The following is a 16,954-nucleotide window of genomic DNA, read 5'->3' on the forward strand; positions in this document are numbered from 1 at the left end:
TGTACAATTCTTTTTTTATTTAACTTTTTTTTAGTTGTAGATGGACATAATATCTTCACTTATTTATTATTTATTTGTTTATTTTTGTGGTGCTGGGGATTGAACCCAGGGCCTTGTGCATATGCGGCAAGCACTCTACCAACTGAGCTATATCCTTGGCTTTTCAATTATTTATTTTTACATGGTGCCGAGGATCAGATCCAGTGCCTCACACGTTCAAGGTAGGTGCTCTATCATGAACTACAGCCCCAGCCCCTTAGTATCTTTATTCTTAAGAGATGTATACTATCTACAACTTACTTCAAAAGGTTCAGACAAAAAAACATTCTATATTTACATATGTGTATGTATGTATATTATATACATTTATATACATACATACATACACATACATATATTCATACAAATAAAGAAAATACATATACACATGCACATACACATGTCTACCTCCACATGCAGAGAGCAAGTGTGGAAAATTTTAACATTTTAATCTAGATGAAGTATAAATAAGTGGATGTTATTTTTCCCCTCCAAATTTTCTGTATTTTTCAAATTTTTCATAATGTAAAAGTTGAGAAAAAAGAAAGAGACTCAAAAAGCATGTTACAAAGCAGTTTTAAACAGATTGGAAGGACCACAATGAAAATTTAATTACAAAAGAGCAACATGCAACAAGATGGATATATATTTTTTAAAAGCTAAAAAAAAAAAGCTATTTCCTATCAATCCCCAAAAGAGCAGACGTATCTTCTTTTTTCAGGATAGCTTTAAGATCTGGACTTCTGAGGGAGTCTGCTGTATAGTTTCTTTTTTCTCTGACCCCAAATTTATTTGTATTTAACAGACTGGCATCTGAGTTAGATAATAGGCTTTCTCTCCTGTAGTCTGAATTTGAAATGGCAAAAATACATTTGAACTTTACCTTGAATCTTCACAGAGGTCAAGAACTCTAGGGACTGGCACTCCAGCTTTTGCAAGGGCTTTCATTATCCTGCAGAACAAATAAAAATGAGCACAACCGCCGGGATTTTCTTGAAATTAGTTTTCTGATTTAAGAAATGGTACTTTGGGGATGAGGCGTGGCTCAGTGATTGAGTGCTTGCCTAGCATGTGTGAGGTTCTGGATTCAATCCCAGCAACACACACACACACACACACACACACACACACACACACACATGGGGCTGGGGATGTGGCTCAAGCAGTAGCGTGCTAGCCTGGCATGTGTGGGGGGCTGGGTTCGACCCTCAACACCACATAAAAATAAAATAAAGATATTGTGTCCACCTAAAACTAAACAAAAAACTTAAATGGCCCAGAAGAAAATAATAAGACCAAAACAATTCTCTGGAAATTTATATTATTGGGATGTGAGCCCCAGGGGGCCCTCCTTCTGGGATAATAAGCCTTTTGCAGAAAAAAAAAAAAAAGACCAAAACAAACAAAACAGGCAGAATGAACAGAAACCAAATAGTGAAATTATAGACCTAATCAAACAAACCAATAATTTCCTTAAATTTGTAAAACATTGCAATAAAAAGACAGAAGTTGCTGAGGTTGTGGTTCAGTGGTAGTGTACTTGCCTGGCATATGTGAGGCACTGGGTTTGATTCTTAGCACAACATATATATAAATAAAATAAAGGTTTATCAACAACTAAAAAAAAAAAAACTTAAAAAAGACAGAAGTTGTAAGGGTGCATAGAAAAGCATGACCTAACTATATGAGGTCTACAAAAGACATACTTGAAACATAAAACAAAGGTAGGGGGCTGGGGATGTGGCTCAAGCGGTAGCGCGCTCGCCTGGCATGCATGCGGCCCGGGTTCGATCCTCGGCACCACATACCAACAAAGATGTTGTGTCCGCCTAGAACTAAAAAAAAATAAATATTAAAAACTCTCTCTCTCTCTCTCTCCTCTCTCACTCTCTCTTTAAAAAAAAAAAAAAAAAAAAAGTATGGGGCTGGGGATGTGGCTCAAGCAGTAGCGCGCTCCCCTGGCATGCGTGCGGCCCGGGTTCGATCCTCAGCACCACATACAAACAAAGGTGTTGTATCTGCCAAATATTAATAAAAATAAACATTAAAAAGAATTCTCCCTTTCTCTCACTCTCTCTCACTCTCTCTTTAAAAAAATAAATAAATAAAATAAAATAAAACATAGGTAGGTTGATTTGGAGCTAGATTTGTTTCAAACTTGTTCGTTTAAATGTTCCTCTATGCAAACAATCTATTTTACTTGGGATGGTTATAATATCTTTATTCTCATAAACATTTTATACTAGAAAATTTTAAACATATACATAACTAGAGCACTTTGGCTAGGAGTGTGGTTACAATCCCAGCAACTCAGGAGGCCAAGACAGGAGGACCACAAGTTCAAGGCCAACCTTGGCAACTTAGCAAGACCCTCAACAACTTAGCAAGACCCTGTCTCAAAATAACAATTAAAAATTAAAAGAACTGAGGAAGTAGCTAAGTGGTAAAGCATCCCCTGGTTTAATCCCCAGTCCAAAAAAAAAAAAAAAAAGTAGAGTGATTTGTATAATTAACCCTTATGTACCCATCATCCAGCTCTGATGGTTACCAACTCATTGCCAAGCTTGTTTTGGCTATAACCCCACTAATGTTCAATTTTCCTGTTACTAGGGATTAAACCCAGGGATGCTCTACCTACCACTAAGCCACATTCTCAGACCTTTTAATTTTTTTTTTTTTAATTTTGAGACAGGGTCTCATTAAGTTGCAGAGCCTGGCCTCTGTAGCCCTCCTGCCTCAATCTCCCAAGGAACTGAGATTATTTATGGGCATGTACTACCAAACTCAGCTTAATGTATTCATTTTAAGACTAAAGGTCTTGAGTGGGGCATAGTGGTGCATGCCTGTAATCTCAGTGGCTCAGCAGGTTGAGGCAGGAGGATGGCAAATTCAAGGCCAGCCTCAGCAAATTAGCAAGACCTGTCTCTAAGTAAATTATGAAAAAGGGTTGGGGATGTGGCTCAGTGGTTAAGTGCCGCTGGGTACAATCTCCAGCACAAAAAACCAAACCAAAACAAAAACACACTAAGGGTCTTAAAGATTTCAATCTTTACTTAAAAGTCCTTATGCCAGGAAGGGCAGTGTACACCCATAATCCCAGTAACCCAGGAGGCTGAGACAGGAAGACCACAAGTTCAAGGCCAGCCTCAGCAATTTAGTGGGGCCCTAAGCAATTTAGTAAGAGCTTGTCTTAAAATAAAAAAATTTTTAAAAATTAGAAAAAAAATTTTGAAGAGCTGGAGATGGTGCTCAGTAGTAAAACACACCTGGATTAAACCTCTGGAAAGGAAGGAAAAAAAAAAAGTCCATAAGACAGAACTGGGATGTAAAGAGTTTGTCTAACATGCACAAAGCCCTGGGTTCAATTCTCAGCGCTACAAAAAAAAGGGCAAGATGAAAAACTATCTTTTTTTTTTTTATTGGTTGTTCAAAACATTACAAAGCTCATGACATCATCTTTCATACATTTGATTCAAGTGAGTTATGAACTCCCATTTTTACCCCAAATACAAGTTGCAGAATCACATCAGTTACACACTCACATTTTTACATGCCATATTAGTGACTGTTGTATTCTGCTGCCTTTCCTATCCCCTACTATCCCCCCTCCCCTCCCCTCCCATCTTCCCTCTCTACCTCATCTGTTGTTGTTCAGTTTTCTCCCTTGTTTTTTTTTTTTTTTATGAAAAACTATCTTGACTTTGACTTTTTTTCTTTTAGAGGTTCTAAAAGAGTGTAGCCTCCTATAGATATGGTTTATAGAAAAGAAAAGATAAACTTATAAAATTAGGTACTTAGGGGCTGGGGTTGTGGCTCAGTGGTAGAGCGCTTGCCTATCATGGGTGAGGCACTGGGTTCAATCAGCACCACATAATAATAAATAAATAAAATTAAAGGTATTGTGTCCGCCTACAACTTAAAAAATATTTTTTCAAAAATTAGGTACTCAGGGGCTACGGTTATGGCTCAGAGGTAGAGTGCTCACCTAGCATGTGTGAGGTATTGGGTTTGATTCTCAGCAGCACATAAAAATAAAGATATTGTGTCCACCTATAACTAAAAAATAAATATTTTTTTTAAAAAATTAGGTACTCAGGGGCTGGGGATGTGGCTCAAGCGGTAGCGCGCTCGCCTGGCATGCGTGCGGCCCGGGTTCGATCCTCAGCACCACATACCAACAAAGATGTTGTGTCTGCCGAGAACTAAAAAATAAATATTAAAAATTCTCTCTCTCCTCTCTCTCTCTCTCTCTCTCTCTCTCTCTTCTCTCACTCTCTCTTAAAAAAAAAAATTAATCCTTTAAAAAAAAAAAAAAAAAAAAAAAAAAAAAAAAAAATTAGGTACTCAGGAGGCTGAGGCAGGAAGATAGCTTGAGCTCAGGAATTAAGGACCACCAGGGCAACATAGCAAGATCTGCCTCAAAACAAAACAAATTAGATTGCATGTTCTTATTTGAAATACGGTGGAGATTCATAGCAGCAGTTGTAAATGTCTTAAAGCTCTCTTATAGAAGCTAATCAATGTCTTAGGGCTGAACTCGTGCATGGTGCCACCCCCACCCTGGCCCCTAAGAATTTACCTGAACTCCCTCTCTATCGCATGGGCAGATGGAAGGAGAGTCCCTGGCGGCTTTTTCCTCAGAACCAGCTGATGACTGGGCAGCCTGATGTAGTAAGTCGGGTTTGACTGCCCGTGATCAAACTGAAGAAGCTCCAACGCGCCTGCGAGTTAGAAAACAGAGCATTCCAACAAGATCTGGAGCCCAGGTTTGCACAGATATTGCTTTTCTTCTTTTTTTTTCCTGTTACTGGGGATTAAACCCAAGGGTACTTTACCTCTGGGCTTCCCCAGCCCTTTCTCAAACATTTTTTATTGCATTATTTTATTATTATTATTTTTTTTAGTTGTAGATGGACACAATACCTTTATTCTATTTATTTATTTATTTATTTTTATGTGGTGCTGAGGATTAAACCCAGTGCCTCACATTTGCTAGGCAAGTGTTCTATCACTGAGCTATAGCCTCAGCCCAAATTAATTAATCAATTAAAAAATTTTTTGACTTGCACATGGGTGCAATGTCTTTATTTATTTTTGCGGGGTGCTAAGGATCGAACCCAGGGCCTCACTTGTGCTAGGCAGGTACTCTACCATTGAGCTACGACTCCATCTCCAATTTTGTTTATTTTTGTGATAGGATCTCACTAAGTTGCTTAGGACCTTGCTAAATTGCTGAGGCTTGCCTTGAACTCGCCATCCTTCTGCCTCTGCTTCCCAAGCTGCTGGGATTACAGATGTGCACCTGGCTCAAAGACTCTTTCTTTCTTTCTTTTTTTAAATATTTTTCAGTTGTTGATAGACCATTATTTAATTAATTTATTTATTTATATGTGGTGCTGAGAATCGAACCCTGTGCCTCACACATGCTGAGTGGCAAATGCTTTACCACTGAGCCACAACCCCAGCCCAAAGATTTCTTCTTTCTAATGAGTTTTGAATGGGGATCCAGATCCTCCCACTCTGGGAGGCGGGACAAGAAAATCACCTTCCCCTGGTGCCACAGCAACTCACCCCTTGGCTCACCCTGCCAGTGGGGTTCCAGAATCATAGGCCTCTACAGTGTGGTAAAGGCCACTCACTTGACACCATAATCTTTTCTCACTTTGTACGGGTGTCCAGTTCTCTCCTTCTTGCCAACTCCTGCCCCGTGAACACAAGCACTTTAGTTTTGTTTATTAACCACAAGCACAGTCATGGCAACCCATCAGGCAAATGGAATGCTTTATGCCTAAGAAAAAAAGTGCCCTTGTGGTGTCCCTTGCCTGTACTTGGCCAAGCCACATCTGACTCCGGAGAGACAGCTGAAAGGATCAAAGCAGAGGCCTTCACCTTCAGCCAAAGCTGCTTTCTGGAGATGCACTTCTCCACCCCACCAGGTGAGTTTTGTGGCTCCTTCACAGGCAGGTGAACCCAATTAGCTTGACAGCAAGATGAACCTTTGGACATGTATTCCTTTACTTGGTCAGGAGAGCAGGCTCATACGGAGGTTGGCCTGAGTTAGCTGGCCTGGTCACAACAAGCCCTTCAGCATTGTGGAAACACTACCAAGAATCTAGTCGCTGACCTGATGTGGAACTCCAGAAATAAAAGCCTTTTCTGAGGATCCACTGGGTGAAGCAAATTTTATCACCAAGTGAAAATTTCTTCAAAAGCCCACGAGATTCCTGTTTTACTGAAGTTGAAATGTAAGGATCAAGAGACAGGCCTTTGAGGAGGTAGAGTCAACCTGTCACTTCTTCAAGTCACGAAGCTTGTAAATCACCTTCACAAAACAGGCTATTGTTTCAAAAAATTAACAACAGTAACCCCCCTGTGCACATATGTACTCCCAAGTTCCCTGCTCCTTGCTGGCTGCTGGAGGGTGAATGCTGCTATGTGAAACTCTCAGGTGGATGATCAAGGCTTCTACCCAAGCAAAACTAAAACAGCACTTGGAAACACCAGGCGACTTGGCTATTTTCCTCTCCACATTGATTCTCTATTGCCAGTGTGTTCATCAAGGTTTGAAAGTGAAAATCAGACTGAGAGCCTTGTCTTGAAGAGTCACCCAAACATAAAATATTCCATACCTGTGGTCTGGGTCCCCAGCAAGCCCTTGAGGTACTTCTCCAAGGCATCTTTAGGAATTTCCATGTTCTTCCTCACAGGACGAGTGTTGGGAATACCCACACGCAATGGAAACCCCAGGAGAGCTTCCAACTCCTTCACTGCAGCCTCCGGGTCATCAACCTGGTTTCAGAGAGAATACCCACCATGTGCCACCATCAACCCTGCCTCTTCTATGTCCCATACGAGGGTAGTTCTTCAGTGGGAAATAATATCCAAGCAGCCAGGACATTCAGCTAACAAGGAACCAGAATGAGTCTCTTCTTCCATTTAATTCCTGACTACATTGTACTTAATTCATTTGTTTTTTTTTCTTTTTTATTTCATTTCTTTCTTTTTTGTGGTTGGAAATTGAACTTGGGGTGCTTATCCACTGCACTACAACTCAGCCTTTTTAAAAATTTCTTATTTGAGACAAGGTCTTGCCAAATTGCTAAGTCTGGCTTTGAATTTGCGATTCTCCTGCTTTAGCTCGCAAGTCTGGAATTACAAGCATGCACCACCAGGCCTGGCTCTACCTTGCACTTTCTTTTTTCTTTTTTGGGTGCTGGAAATTGAACTCAGGGGCACTCAACCACTGAGCCACATCCCCAGCCCTATTTTGTATTTTATTTAGAGACAGGGTCTCACTGGGATGCCTAGCTCTTTGCCATTTCTGAGGGTGGCTTTAAAAAAATTTTTTTTGATAGTTGTAGATGGACGGCATGCCTTTATTTTATTTGATTATTTTTATGTGATGCTATGGATCAAACTCAGCACCTCAGACATGCTAGTCAAACACCCTGCCACTGAGCCACAGTCCCAGCCCGTGAGGTTGGCTTTGAACTCGCACTCCTCCTGCCTCAGCCTCCAAGCTGCTGGGATTATAGGCATGCGCTACCATGCCTGGTGTCTACCTTGAACTTTCTACCTGCATGGAAGAGTGCTGGTTGAGTTCATAGTCTTCTTTGTGCCAAGAAGACAGAAGACTACGGTTGCAGCATCTGCTGTGTCCCTCCCTGTGTCAGCTTTGTGATGGAAATGTAGAAAGCTGGCCATTCCCCTGCGATAGTATGGCTTCTATGCTTCACATCATGACCTGGGGAAACCCATGTGGCTGGTAGCTTCTGGCCCCCCACCTAGAAAAGATTACTCAGACTATATGAACACCAGATGTCTTATTTTGCCTTGCATCTCCTTCACATCTCTGTGCTCACACTGTCTTCTTTGTACATGTCTGTCTTGCTCCGTGCTGACAAAACAAGCAACTAGTCACAAAGATTACATAACTGATTTTAAAAAAATGATGACTATGGAAATAAGGGAGAAGCCTGGAGTCACTATGGAAAGCTATAGCTGCAAGTGTAAAAAGATGGCATAAAGCACTTGCACTAATTCTTGGTACATGGTAGGGCATTCAAAAACTGATGATGCTTACCTTAATGGTGTGAATACCAAGGCTGGCAGCTGCTTTTAGATTTGGGCCCAGATCGTCAAGAAAGATGGACTCAGAGGGCTGCAGGCCGAGCCGCGCCAAGCACAGCTGGTATATCCTGGGGTCTGGCTTACAGATACCTTCCAGGCAAGATTCCACCACCTGAGGGGGGACAGGAGAGAGCAATGGCCGTAAAGGTATAGCTTTCACAAGCATGCTGGCGTATTTTTTGAGAAAAAGCAGAAGGGGGACAGTTGAGATGCATTAGAACAACTTAGGAATGTTAGAATATTAAAATGACATTGTTTGGGTAAGTTGAGTAATTAAAAAATTCTGGGTTACAACCTGGGGGCCAAACTCAAGAAACCAAATTTCTTCATTGTGGCCTTTACAGCCAAATGGCCTTAGTTTAATCATCAGTAAAATGGGAACAATAATAGCCATCTTACCTATCTTAGTGGTTATTGTGAAACTTAAGTGAGTTCCAAAATAGCAAGGCACTTGCTAATGTCATATTTACAGAGCATTTTACAATTTCCCCAAAAGTACATTTTACTCATAGTACAGGAGGCCACGTAACAGGAGAAATCACAAACAGAATCCTCATCGTGTCTCAGGGACTGAAACACATGACTGCACAGTAGAATCTCTTGTGGAACTTTTCATAAATAAACATGCCAAGGTCCCACTCAGACACCCCTAACAACAATCTCCAGGGAAGGGAACCTGTGTCTTCACAAACTCCCAGGCCATGCTGATGGAATGCAGAGTTGAAAATCTTTAATCTCACCTGTCCAAAGAAGGGTACAAATACACAGAGGAATAGACTAGAGGCAGGGAACATACCACTTTCTAGAGTCAAACCACAATATCTCTTCCAAGAATGGAAAGAAACAGAAAGGGACTCTGCTGGTGAAATATACAATACTTGAATTATCAGAGAAATTTCCTCCAGTGGGTTCTAGAGCCTTCCATGATTCTCATGGTATTTGGTGAGATGCTTCGCTATGGCACTGACTTGGATTATCCACAGAAAATGGGCCAGCGGGAAGGGGCCTCCTGATCCATCACAACTCTGGAAGGCCCTGAAAGACTTGCTGCCACTCTGGACTTTGGAGTTATGCTGCTGTTGGTTTTAAGACATAAATAAGCATTTAAAGGGTACACAAATATAGCCAGGCACAAAGTGGTACATGCCTCTAATCCTAGCTACTTGGGAGGCTGAGGTAGGAAGATCACAAGGTTGAGGTCAGACTGTGCAACCTAGTGAAACCCTGTCAGAAAATGCAAATTTAAAAACAGCTGGGGATGTAGCTCAGTGGTACAGCACTTGCCTAGCACACACAGGCCCTGGCTTTAATCCACAGCACTGCAAAATAATAATAATAATAATATCAAAATAAACAAACACAAAAATCCAAATATAGCCAAACATGTTAAAATTATATCATAGGCATTAAAGGCTGGGATATGCAATTGGTGCAAATAATGTGCAATTTAGTAGGGGAGTAAATGAGTCCAGGGAAGGCAATTGAGTTTTATTGGACAGCACTGATGTAGGAATTAAAATCACAAAAACAGAGGACAATATAGTTGGTCTTAGAAGAAAAGAGGCCAACAGACCCATTAAGATGTGTGGGGGGACACAAAGGACTGTGTTAAGGTCAGCCTAAAGTTCCAAGTGGGAATGTAAAGGGAGTCTTTAAAGCAGAAGTTTCTTCTTCTTTTTGGTGTTGAACCCAGGGGAGCTCCACCACTGAGTCACAGCCCTAGCCTTTTAACTTTAGAGTTTGAGACAGGGTCTCACTAAGTTGCTTCAGGCCTCGATACATTGCCCAGAAAGTCCTGGAACTCAATTCTCCTGCCTCAGCCTCCCAAATCGTTGGGATTACAGCATGTATCACAACCTGGCACTACAGATTCAAACTCCACAAATGTTTGGCCTTGCTAAGAGCATAGTGAAATTTTTAAACCCCGTTTCAACCTATGACATCTGAACCTAACTCAGGTTGGGGATGCAATGTTGCACCCTGAAGCAAGAGCACGAACCATGTTCCCTTGGTTTGAATCCTCAAGCTTACCACATCAAACTGTTTCTGGTCCACAGGTAAAAAACTTTTCCCATTGGGAAGACGAAAATTATTGCTCAAGACCGCGGTCTGAAGGCCTTTTAATCGAATTTGAGAGATAGCCTCAGTCATCACTGGGAACTGCTTCGCCACTTGCTTACTTGTCAGCAGAGAGAAAAACGAGTCCACGGGCACGGAGGTCTCTGACTGTGAACAGGAGAGGAGGTGAGAACCAGTGGTCAGGAAGAGTGAGGGCCATACATGACCCAAAGGAAAAAAATACTGATTCCTGGCTTCTTATGGCTCTGTGGTTGACAGAGCCCAGTTCATTTACTTGCTGCCTGAAGGAACTGAATCGTTCAGCTCCTCTTTGGAACTCTGTATGGGAGTTTTTGGTGGTGGTGTTATTTATTTATTTTTTTTTGGTGGGGAGGGGTGGTATAGGGGCTTGAACCCAGAGATGCTTAACCACTGAACCACATCCCCAGCCCTTTTTTATATTTATTTAGAGACAGGGTCTCCCTGATTTGCTCAGGGCCTCACTAAATTACTGAAGCTGACTTTGAACTCACAATCCTCCTGCCTCAGCCTCCCAAGTTGCTGGGAATACAGGCGTGCCACCATGCATGCCTGGCTTGTTTTTTTTTTTTTTTCCTTTGAGACAGCAATGTTGATATGTTGCCTAGGATGATCTCAAACTCCTGGGCTTAAAGCAATCCTCTTGCCTAAGCCTCTGCATGCCTGTCTACAAATGAATGTGTATTATAAGTATTTATGTATGTATGTATGGTACTGGGGATTGAATCCAGATGCCCTCTACCACTCAGCCACATCCCCAGCCCTTTTTTAAACTTTTTATTTATTTATTTATTTGTTTATTAGTTGTACATGGACACAATGCCTTTATTTTGTTTACTAATTTTTTTATGTGGTGCTGAGGCTCAAACCCAGTGCCTCCTAAGTGCTAGGCAAGTGCTCTACCACTGAGCCACAACCCCAGCCCCTTTTTTTTTTAACTTTTATTCTGATAGAGTCTTGATAAGTTGCCAAGGTTGGCCTTGAACTTGTGATCCTTCTGCCTCAGTCTCTTTACTTGCACAGATTACAGGAGTGTACCACCATGCCAGTTAAATGCAATTTATTTATTTAAAAAATTTTTTGGTTATATGTGAACCCAATGCCTTTATTTTATTTATTTATTTATTTTTATTCAGTGCTGAGGATTGAACCCAGTGCCTTACACGAGCTAGGCAAGCTTTCTACCACTGAGCTATACCCTCAGTCTTGCAATTTATTTTTCATGATGTGGAAGGCACTTAATAATTTTGTATTATTCAAGGCTTTATCATTATAAACCTTAGTTTCTGGTCAATTTTGTTGTTTTAAAATTTAATCTGTGCAAATTTTAAAAACTCTTACAATGTTTCAGAATCTATAAAGGCCAGTTTGCTATCTTATATAAAGATATATATATATATACATATATATATATATGTGTATATATATATATATATATATACATACACATATATATGCATACACACACACATATATATACCTTATACATATCTAACAGCTTTATTGAAATATAATTAACATACCATACAACTTTCCTATCTAGAGTTCATAAGCCAAAGGCTTGGGTTTTTTTGTTTTTTTGGTTTTTTTTTCTTTTGTGTGTGTGGTGCTGAGGATCAAACCCAGGACCTTGTGCATACAAGGCAAACACTCTAACTGAGCTATATCCCCAGCCCAAGGTTTGGGTTTTTAAAAAAATTTTTTTAGTTTAGATGTATTTATTTATTATCATGTGGTCCTGAGGATTGAATCCAGTGCCTCACATATGCCAGGCAAGTGCTCCACCACTGAGCTACAATAACAGCCCACAAGTCAAAGGTTTTTACACAAAATGATACAACCATCACAATCAATCATAGAATATTTCATTACCCTAAAGAGAAATTCATACGCATTAAGAATCACTCCTGGGGGGCTGGGGATATAGCTCAGTTGGTAGAGTGCTTGCCTCACATACATAAGGTTCTGAGTTCAATCCCCAGCACCACACACACAAAAAAAGAATCACTCCTCAAGCTGGGGTTGTGGCTCAGTAGCAGAGCATTTGCCTAGCACGTAGGGGGCCCCGGGTTTGATCATTAGCACCATGTAACAATAAATAAATAAAATAAAGGTATTGTGTCCAACTACAACTAAAAAATAAATATTAAAAAATAAGTCACTCCTCACTTTCTTCCAACACCCCTAGTCCTAGAAAACCATTAATCTGCTTTCTCTATAGCTTTGATTATTCAGGACATGCATAGAAATGGAATCAAATAACATGCCATCTTTCTTGACTAGCCTATTTTACTTACCATAATGCTTATAAGTCTCAGTATTTGTATTTGTTTTTAATTGTGGGAAAAATGTATAGCATCCAATTGGCCATTTTAGCCATCCTAAGTGTCCAGTGCAGGGGCACTGCTGTGCTCACCACCATCCAACCACAGAACTGCTCTTACTATTATATTTTAGTACAGCTACTACGAAAGTTACATGACTTCATGCAAATAAAAAGCTTAGTACAAAGCACTGCACACAGAAAATGGTCAATACTATTATTCTAGGGGCTGGGGCTGTAGCTCAGTGACAAAGCACTTGCATAACATGTGTGAGGCACTGGTTTGATCCTCAGCACCATATAAAAATAAATTAATAAACAAAGATATTGTATGTCCCTCTACAACTAAAAAAATTTAAAAAAAATTTTTTTTTAGTTGTAGGTGGACACCTTTATATTATTTATTTATTTTTATGTGGTGCTGAGGATTGAGCCCAGTACCCCATATGTGTGAGGAAAGTGCTCTGCTGCTGAGCCATGATCCCAGCCCCCTAAAAAAATATTTAAAAAAATTACTATCATTCTAATAAGCTTTTGGATCAAAGTCATTATGTGGATGGCTCCTGTTTCAATATCTGCTGGAGGGGTTTAGAGTAAAGAATGTTTTTATTTATTCATACATGAAGTTAAAATCAAGTACCTAGGGACCGACTAAGTATATTAAAACATGATGGGTTATTAGGTTTTCACTTTATTTTCAGTTTAATCAAGTTATGGATGAATATTGCCAATTGCTCTTCAAGGCAAAAATAATAAAAAGAAATGCAGGTAAATATTCCACTTACTATTTCAAAGCAAAGTCTCCCAAATTCTTTTAAGAAATCCTCTGTTGTTATCTCTCCTCTCATAAATGTCATCCAGGGTCCATTTTCTCCACCTTTGATGAGAGCTTTTAATATAGTTCCAGAAGGAATACGATTCTGTACCTCCCATTCTGTAAATAGAATATACAACAGTGAAATACATCAAATAATGGCTGGAGTTCAGGGGAATTATCATACCAGTTCCTATGGTATCACTCTGATGCCTATGTAAATGTTATCTGTAATTTAGAGAAATACACGAAATACTAAAACTTCAACCTTAGATGCTGGGGATGAAACTCAGTGGTAGAGCATTTGCCTAACATGCATGAGGCCCTGGATTGAAACCAGCACCAAAGAAACAAAATCTCAACCTTGGACCTTTGAAGGAAGAGATACTAATTTATATGACAGAGAACACAGTGCTGCTGAGCCTCAGGTCCTTACCACTTGAGATGACCCTGAACACAGCATAGAGTCTCTTCTTTGGTCTCTCACTGGCTGGACCATACACATTAGGTTATTTACCTGGTCCTAGCACATCTAAAGAAGTATACATAGGAACAAACCAGATTTGGACAGCAACCCAAACCCAACTCTTCCTTTTGTAAGCTAGAGTAATTCTTTACAACAATGTAGCTGATACACTGAATCAGTCACTTTGGGTGAAGCTGTACTTGTGGAATAAATAAGAAAATTTCTGCTCACAAAGAGGAAAGGCAGTAGATGAATCAGCATTTGTGTAGTACTGGGAACATTTTAATAAGTGTTGTTTTTTCTCCTTTGAGGTTTTCTGTTTCTAAGTAATACAGTTTCTAGGGGCAATATATGTATTTTGAAATAAAGACACTGTCTTTTTTTCCCTAATAAAGTAGTACTTGTGCATTAAAAATATCTAAGACAACATAAAAAGTTATAAAATGAAAAAAGAGTGAGACACAGTGGCACAAAACCCCCAACAACTTGGGAGGTGAAGTCAGAAGGATTGAAAGTTCACTGTCAACTTCAGAAACCTGGCAAAACACTGTCCCAAAATACAAAATTAAAAAAGGGCTGGGACACAGGTTAGAGGTAAAGTGCTCCAGGTCCATTTCCTAATATTGTAAAAGAAAAAAGTAAAATGACAAGCAATCTTATTTTTCAGAAATAACCAATGATAATGATATCATGTATGTCCTTTGAGAACAGTAAGACTATAAAAACTCAATATAGATCCAGGTGTCATGGTACACGCCTGTCATTCCAGCAATTCGGGAGACTGAGGCAGGAGGATCACAAGTTTCAGGTCAGCCTGGGCAACTTAACCAGACCCTGCTTCAAAATAAAAAGGGATGGGGATGTAGCTCAGTGGTAAAGCACTCCTGGGTTCAATCTCTAGTACAAAACAAATCAAAACAAAACCCATCAGTCCAAAAATATTTCTGTAATTTTAGAGCTAAACTGCATGGCCTTTTTCATAGTCTCAGATTTGGCAAATGTGTGGGGAAGTCAGCACCTTCATATATTGCTGACAGAGCATAAACAAGTATAACCTCTATGAAGAGCAGTTTGGCAATTTCTGCCAATATTTTAAATGTGCCTACATTTGATACAGTAATTTCACTTCCAGGAATTTCTTCCAGATATATTTAGAAAAATACACAGTGATAATAAGGCTGTTTGTGCAGAACTGCTTCTAATAAAAAAGAAATGGAAGGTTAAATGTATATTAATAAAAGGCTTATTAAATTAATTAGGGTAAATCCACCTAAGGAATACCACATGGTATGTATGAGATGTTAAAATGTATAAACTAAGAGTCGACAAATAGGTCTTGGGGCCCAAATCAATCTCCTGCTTGTTTTTTGTTTATTTTGGTTTACTGTGGTGCTAGGGATTGAACCCAGAATCTTATGCATGTTAGGTAAATGCTATACCTCTGGGCTACACTCTCAGCCCTCCTGTTTCTGTAAATAAAGTTTTATTGGAACACAAGCACACTTATTCCTTTACTATTATCTACTGATGCTTTCTCACTATTGTAGAGGTGAGTAGTTATGACACAGACAGTATGGCTTACAAAATGCAAAGTCTATATAGCCCTTTATAGAAAGAGTTTGCTAACCCTTGAACTAGACCTATGCCTACTGATATGAAAAAGCTGCAAAAGGCTAGGGCTGTAGTTCAGTGGTAGTGTATGTTGTACTTTGCATGAATGAGGCCCTGGTTTGATCCTCAGCACCATTAAAAAAAAAGGAAGTAAGAAATAAATTGGCAAAATAACTATTGCAAAAAAAAGGTACAGAATAGTCTGCAGAACATGATCCAATGCATGTGGGCACATATACATGTTTCACACATACACTTATATGGCAATGTGTAGCTAGACAACACATGAAAATTTTTAAAGGATAAACAAGAATATATTAACAGTGGGCTGGGAATATAGCTCAGTTGGTAGAGTGCTTGCCTTGCATGCACAAGGCCCTGGGTTCAATCCCCAGCACCACACACACACACACACACACACACACACACACACACACACAAATGTTCACAGTGATACCCACAGAAGGCAAGAAGGCAAGAACCTCCTGGGGAAGGGTAAAGGTAGCACAGGAAGTTTCCTTTGAATATATTTAAAAATATGTTTTAGTTGTCAACAGACTTTTATTTTATTTATTTACATGCAGTGCTGAGACTCAAACCCAGTACCTCAAACATGCTAGGCAAGCATTCTACCACTAAGCCACAAAGCCAGCCCTCCTTTGCACTTTATTCTCTTTTAGCACTAAGAATTCAATAAACGAGAGTGACATAACTGAATTTTAATATGAAAAACCATTAAATTAAATCCCAATTTTACACATCACAAAAATAAATTCCTAAACTGGGTGTGATGGTACATTCCTGTAATCCCAGTAACTTGGGAGGCTAAGGCAAGAGGATTGCAAGTTTGAGGCCAGCCTCAGCAACTTAGCAAGGCTCTAAGCAACTTAATGAAACTGTGGCTCCAAAAAAAAAAAAAAAAAAAAGCAGGGCTGGGGATGTTGTTCACTGGTTCAGTGCCTCAGGACGAGTACAAAAAAATAAATAAACTTTAAAACAAATTCCCAATAGAAAAAATACACAACACTTTAAATATAGAAAATAACATAAAATATGTTCATGAACTTGAAGAAAAAAGTTTATCCAAGACTCAAAAAGCTCAACCCATAAAGAAAAAACATAAGCTGTGCAAGGTGGCATACACCTGTAATCTCAGTGACTGGAGAAGCTGAGACAGGAGAAGCCCAAGTTCGAGGTCAGCCTGGCAATTCAGGAAGACCCTGCCTCAAAATAAAACCAAAAAATTAAGTTTATATAACAAAACAAAAAATAAAGGGACATACAGTTGTATAGTTGTAGAGCACTTGCCTAGTGTGTCCTGGATTCAATTCCCAACACTGAAAGAAGAAAAAATTTAAAAAGTACAAACAGAACAAAAGTTTGGTATGGCAAAGAAGATTACTTAAAATCAACACACACCACAGAAGGGAAAAATATTTACAAGCAATAATTGATGAAAAGTTATTATTGCAAA

The 16,954-nt window shown here is 39.5% G+C and overlaps 1 protein-coding gene across 3 annotated transcripts in view; it reads right to left on the reverse strand.

Annotated features, from left to right (window-relative positions):
* The window catches only part of LOC144375235 (acyl-CoA dehydrogenase family member 10-like), a 35,476-nt gene that overhangs the window by 9,294 nt on the left and 9,228 nt on the right, over window positions 1-16,954 (reverse strand). For all 3 annotated transcript variants that reach the window (XM_078039161.1, XM_078039162.1, XM_078039163.1), the window contains exons 3-8: window positions 13,375-13,523; window positions 10,201-10,395; window positions 8,123-8,281; window positions 6,669-6,828; window positions 4,619-4,760; window positions 923-991 (exon numbers count right to left, since the gene is read on the reverse strand). In XM_078039161.1, coding sequence (XP_077895287.1) covers window positions 923-991; window positions 4,619-4,760; window positions 6,669-6,828; window positions 8,123-8,281; window positions 10,201-10,395; window positions 13,375-13,523 — 874 coding nt within the window. The remainder of the gene's footprint in view (window positions 1-922; window positions 992-4,618; window positions 4,761-6,668; window positions 6,829-8,122; window positions 8,282-10,200; window positions 10,396-13,374; window positions 13,524-16,954) is intronic.

The sequence above is a fragment of the Ictidomys tridecemlineatus genome, chromosome 2, assembly GCF_052094955.1.
Source record: "Ictidomys tridecemlineatus isolate mIctTri1 chromosome 2, mIctTri1.hap1, whole genome shotgun sequence".
In the NCBI taxonomy this organism is placed as follows: Eukaryota; Metazoa; Chordata; class Mammalia; order Rodentia; family Sciuridae; genus Ictidomys; species Ictidomys tridecemlineatus.